Source organism: Sprattus sprattus (assembly GCF_963457725.1).
Source record: "Sprattus sprattus genome assembly, chromosome: 8".
NCBI lineage: Eukaryota > Metazoa > Chordata > Actinopteri > Clupeiformes > Clupeidae > Sprattus > Sprattus sprattus.
Window position 1 is genome coordinate 31,445,374 of NC_137927.1, and position 5,000 is coordinate 31,450,373.

At 42.8% G+C, this 5,000-nt stretch overlaps 1 protein-coding gene across 2 annotated transcripts in view; it reads left to right on the forward strand.

Annotated features, from left to right (window-relative positions):
• Positions 1-267: 267 nt before the first annotated feature.
• Positions 268-5,000, forward strand: part of nae1 (nedd8 activating enzyme E1 subunit 1) — an 11,910-nt gene continuing 7,177 nt past the window's right edge. For both annotated transcript variants that reach the window (XM_080843988.1, XM_080843989.1), the window contains exons 1-10: positions 268-365; positions 907-1,010; positions 1,135-1,195; positions 1,536-1,566; positions 1,694-1,765; positions 1,869-1,948; positions 2,292-2,401; positions 3,049-3,158; positions 4,774-4,836; positions 4,929-4,992. In XM_080843988.1, coding sequence (XP_080700114.1) covers positions 316-365; positions 907-1,010; positions 1,135-1,195; positions 1,536-1,566; positions 1,694-1,765; positions 1,869-1,948; positions 2,292-2,401; positions 3,049-3,158; positions 4,774-4,836; positions 4,929-4,992 — 745 coding nt within the window. In that variant the 5' untranslated portion in view covers positions 268-315. The remainder of the gene's footprint in view (positions 366-906; positions 1,011-1,134; positions 1,196-1,535; positions 1,567-1,693; positions 1,766-1,868; positions 1,949-2,291; positions 2,402-3,048; positions 3,159-4,773; positions 4,837-4,928; positions 4,993-5,000) is intronic.

Here is a 5,000-nt window from a genome sequence, read left to right on the forward strand (position 1 = left end):
ACCCGCAGGGGCATTTTTTAAACCATATTTCACAACAACATTTTTCTTAAAAGTAATTAAAACTCAATTCACCTATAGGCTTACTTTACTTAATTCATGGGGTGCAAGCTTCTTTTTCGAAAATCCCAGTAGCCTACATACTTACAAATAGCGCTCAGTTAGTGCCTGCCCCCTCTTGTGGTACAAATTGAAATTACACAATGTTGTAAAAATGTGGCGAATGTGCTCTTAGTAATCAAAGAGTTACAAACTGACGAATCTGTCAGGGAGAGGACTAGCGCTGTTTGACTATTTTCGCCGGTAAAGTAGAGCAGAATGGCAGCCACTAAAACATCTAAGGAGCAGAAGTATGACAGACAACTGAGGTGACCATAACATTTGTTTAAATTTAGCTCAATCGTACTTGTATAATGCATGACATGGCAGACCTCATGCATCCTATTTTACTCCTTATGAAGGACCTGATGCAAAGGGGCCCCGATCAGACGTTTTGTTATTTAGCAGCTATCCTAGCCTAATGTTACCAAACTGAAGAAATCGATTTATTTTGCTATGTATTAAGTCATTCTCTTGTAGCTGCAAAGCTATGCAGCTAAACTAAATGACGAGCCACACAATTCTGCGTAGTTAATAGCAGAAGGCTAGCCTTACTTGCTTGCTAGTTTGCTAGCTGTCTTAAATTAGGCTAACCCAGTCAACCACTGGAGGTGTACAGTAAGTTAGCTCATCTGAAGTACCCACGCTGACCTCGGTGTAAATAACACCTGTCAGTATTCAAAACAGCATTAAAGTTACTTGGTACCAAACAACTAATGTCACCGTTCTTGCACCTTAATTGAATTGTTCTATATAATGCAGCGACATTTAAATGACTCATCACGACCTACTGCGTTGGTCTGTTTACAGATTATGGGGAGACCATGGACAAGAGTCTTTGGAGAATGCCCACGTCTGTCTCATCAATGCCACGGCTACTGGCACTGAAATACTTAAGAACCTAGTACTGCCAGGTACAGAATTCGTTTAATTGTATGATGTAGTTGTCTTTGGAGTATTTTTATGATCCATACCCTCTCGCTCCATCCTCCTCTCCTCTCTCCCCCCCTTATCCCTCTGCCTTCTCACTCTTTTCAGGAATCGGCGCCTTCACCATTGTTGACGGGCACAAAGTGTCAGGAGAAGACGTAGGAAACAAGTAAGCAAATCAGCATGTTAGGTCTGTTGGCTATGCAGCATAGCTGGGTTTGCCATAGTGGGGTTTATTCACATGATGTAGTCTGTTGGCTATGCAGCATAGCTGGGTTTGCCATAGTGGGGTTTATTCACATGATGTAGTCTGTTGGCTATGCAGCATAGCTGGGTTTGCCATAGTGGGGTTTATTCACATGATGTAGTCTGTTGGCTTTGCAGCAAAGCAGGGTTTGCCATAGTGTGGTTTATTCACATGATGACAACACAGCTGCTCATGTTTCGCCCCTCTTGAGTCTTGTTCTCATTGTGAATGAAACTGATTTTGTCCCTATTTTACATTGCAGCTTTTTTCTCAGTAACAACAGCATCGGAAAGGTGAGCATTTATGACTGGTCTCAAAGCTCAATTAGTATCCTACCCCCTGTAGCATGAAAGCTGTTAGTCTGATAGATAGCAGATAGTCTGATATGAAGTTAGACTAACAGTCACACTGTTTTCACAGAACAGGGCCCAGTCTGCCACTGAACTACTCCAAGAGCTGAACACTGACGTGTCTGGGAACTTTGTGGAAGAGGTGAACTTTTTGTCAACGCATGTTGTCTTTCATTTCATGCAAAGCACCATAAGAAGGCAAGAATGTGTTGCTCTTCGTAAACAACTGTGTCTGATGCCCTCAGGCTCCTGACAAGCTCCTGGACAATGATCCCGAGTTCTTCCACAGGTTCAGCCTCGTGGTCGGGGTCCAGTTACCTGAAAGGTCAGTGGAATGTTCTTCATTTTGTTTCGTAGTTCTTTCAGTCCTTCTCTTCTGACCTGCTGCAGTAGACGGGGTTTCACTGGAAAGTTTTTTTTTTTTTTCAGTTTGTCTGTTCTCACATCTTGCTTCAACAGATGCCTATTAGTCATGTGTCAGGTGTATGTGCGTGCGTGTGTGTGCGCTCTCTGACCGCGCTGACCATGACTGATAGGCCATGGCTATAGGCATCACTGATGTTGGATCTGTGTGTGTGGGAGTTGTCGAAATGGGCTGTGTTCTGTGTGTGTGTGTGTGTGTGTGTGTGGGAGTTGTCTAAATGGGCTGTGTTCTCTGTGTCCTGCAGCACGTGTTTAAGGTTAGGCGCTGTCCTGTGGAACGCCAGCGTGCCCTTCCTCGTGTGCAGGACCTACGGTCTCACCGGCTACATGAGGCTGGTGGTCAGAGAACACACAGGTATGAAATATACAAGAGAGACTCTGTGTGTGTGTGTGTGTGTGTGTGTGTGTGTGTGTGTGTGTGTGTGTGTGTGTGTGTGTGTGTGTGTGTGTGTGTGTGTGTGTGTGTGTGTGTGTGTGTGTGTGTGTGTGTGTGTGTGTGTGTGTGTGTGTGTGTGTGTGTGTGTGTGAGAGCGTGCATTTGTGTCTGTTTGTGGATGCGTGTGTCAGTCTGTACACGTGAGAGTACCTGTGTGTGTGTGTGTGTGTGTGTGTGTGTGTGATTAATCCTCCCAGTCAGCAGAGTGTTAAATGCCTCACCAGGTTGTAACGCGCTTTGTGAAGTGAGCTCTCAGTGAGTTGGGCCTGCAGATGATGACTTCACAGTTATTGATGAACAGATCAGCCTATTGATGATTAGTAAGGGTCTATCATTGATGATTAGCAAGGGTCTATCATTGATGATTAGTATGGGTCTATCAGTTTAAAAATATGCTTCCCTGTGGCACAGCCTTGTGCCTTAGTTTTATTATTCCCTCATTCATCGATGGGTAGCTAAACAAACAACCCCCTTGTGCGAATGGATAAAGACTAACTTAACTTGGCAGCTATTCTACGAACCCCCACCCCTCCCCACATCAGTGTGATCCCATTCTGTCTCCACAGTGGTCGAGTCCCACCCAGATAACATGCTGGAAGACCTGAGGCTGGACCAGCCCTTCCCTGAGCTCAAGAAGCACATCGAGTCCTACGACCTGGACAACATGGAGAAGAAAGTGAGAGGACCGCTCTCTAATGCTTCTGCTTCTGTGTGAAGCTCATTTACGGCCTCTTTGCACATGCCAGTGTTGGTTGCACAGAGTACTCGAGCGTTCGAGCAGCTGCATCAATTATCCATTTTCTATATTAACATTGAGTACTTGTTAGTCACGTGGCACTAGTGTTAGAGTTTCTATATTAACATCGAGTACTTGTGAATCACGTGACGCTAGTGTAAGAGTCTACAATAACATTAAGTACTCGTTAGTCACGCTAGTGACGCTAGTGTAAGAGTCTCTACATTAAAGTTGAGTACTTGTTAATCACGTGACGCTAGTGTAAGAGTTTCTTCATTAATATGGAGTACTCGTTAATCATGTAACGCTAAGTAAAAATGTCTATATTAATATTAAGTAATCGTTAGTCGCATGATGCTAGTGTAAGAGTTTCTTCATTTATATGGAGTACTCGTTAATCATGTGACGCTAAGTAAAAATTCCTATATTAATATTAAGTAATCGTTAGTCGCATGATGCTAGTGTAAGAGTTTCTTCATTAATATGGAGTACTCGTTAATCATGTGACGCTAAGTAAAAATTCCTATATTAATATTAAGTAATCGTTAGTCGCATGATGCTAGTGTAAGAGTTTCTTCATTAATATGGAGTACTCGTTAATCATGTGACGCTAAGTAAAAATGTCTATATTAATATTAAGTAATCGTTAGTCGCATGATGCTAGTGTAAGAGTTTCTTCATTAATATGGAGTACTCGTTAATCATGTGACGCTAAGTAAACATTTCTATATTAATATTAAGTAATCGTTAGTCGCATGATGCTAGTGTAAGAGTTTCTAGTGCAAGAACTGAAAAGGGGCGAGCAAATACTGTTCGTTGTTAGTATTGACTACATTTCCCACAGTGCTTTGTTTGGAGTCGGGGTGAAGCAGTTGAGAGCAGAGGAGAAGTGTTTTGGGCTGCGCTGTGAAACGATTGCCTGTACCATGTAGTGTCCTCTCCGGAGGGTCTCAAGTTTTGCAGTAGCTCTCGCACGCACCCTCCTTTCAGTTAGAGGCCGAGGTGAACTAGAAGAAGGATGCTGACCGCAGAAATCAGTTGTTTGGATATTCTTTGATAAAACAGATCGTCGTAGAATAATAAATGTGCAGCAGTTGCGAGTTGTGGACGGATTTCTCAAGGATGGCTCAAACATCGTCTCCGTCATATAATAGACTTGACTACTACACTAACATGGATAACAAAAATGTATGTTGTTAAACATCAGATACAAGAAAAATGACTCGGTTGGGCTCACTAATGATTTCACCGAATGTTCAAAGAAAGACAGACGAAATATGTAAACACAATGAGAAATGATTAACCAAAAACCCACTTTGTTGAGTACATTTTCTATCTTGGGTATGAATGTTGCTAACTGACTTTAAAATAATGTTGGCATCGTCCATACTGTGCACTGAGACCAACACCATAATAGCTGCATAGTGTTGAACTGATACAAAAAGACACCTCCAGCACTAAGCCACTCCCAGTTTCCCTGTACGAGCTCCTAGCCAGTGTTGCATGCTGGGATTTGTAGTTTTTTTCCTTATGTATTCTGTATGTGTCTCGTCAGGATCACAGTCACACTCCGTGGATCATCGTCATCGCCAAACACTTGGAGAAGTGGAGAAGTGAGGTAGGTGTCTGTGTACTTCTGTTATCGTAATAAACAGTAATACATGCCGTTGAACAGCCTAGTTAAAGTTACATTACTTTACTTTTATACAGCATGACTCTCAGCTACCCAAGAACTACAAAGAGAAGGAGGCCTTCAGGGAGCTCCTCCGGCAAGGTGAGTTG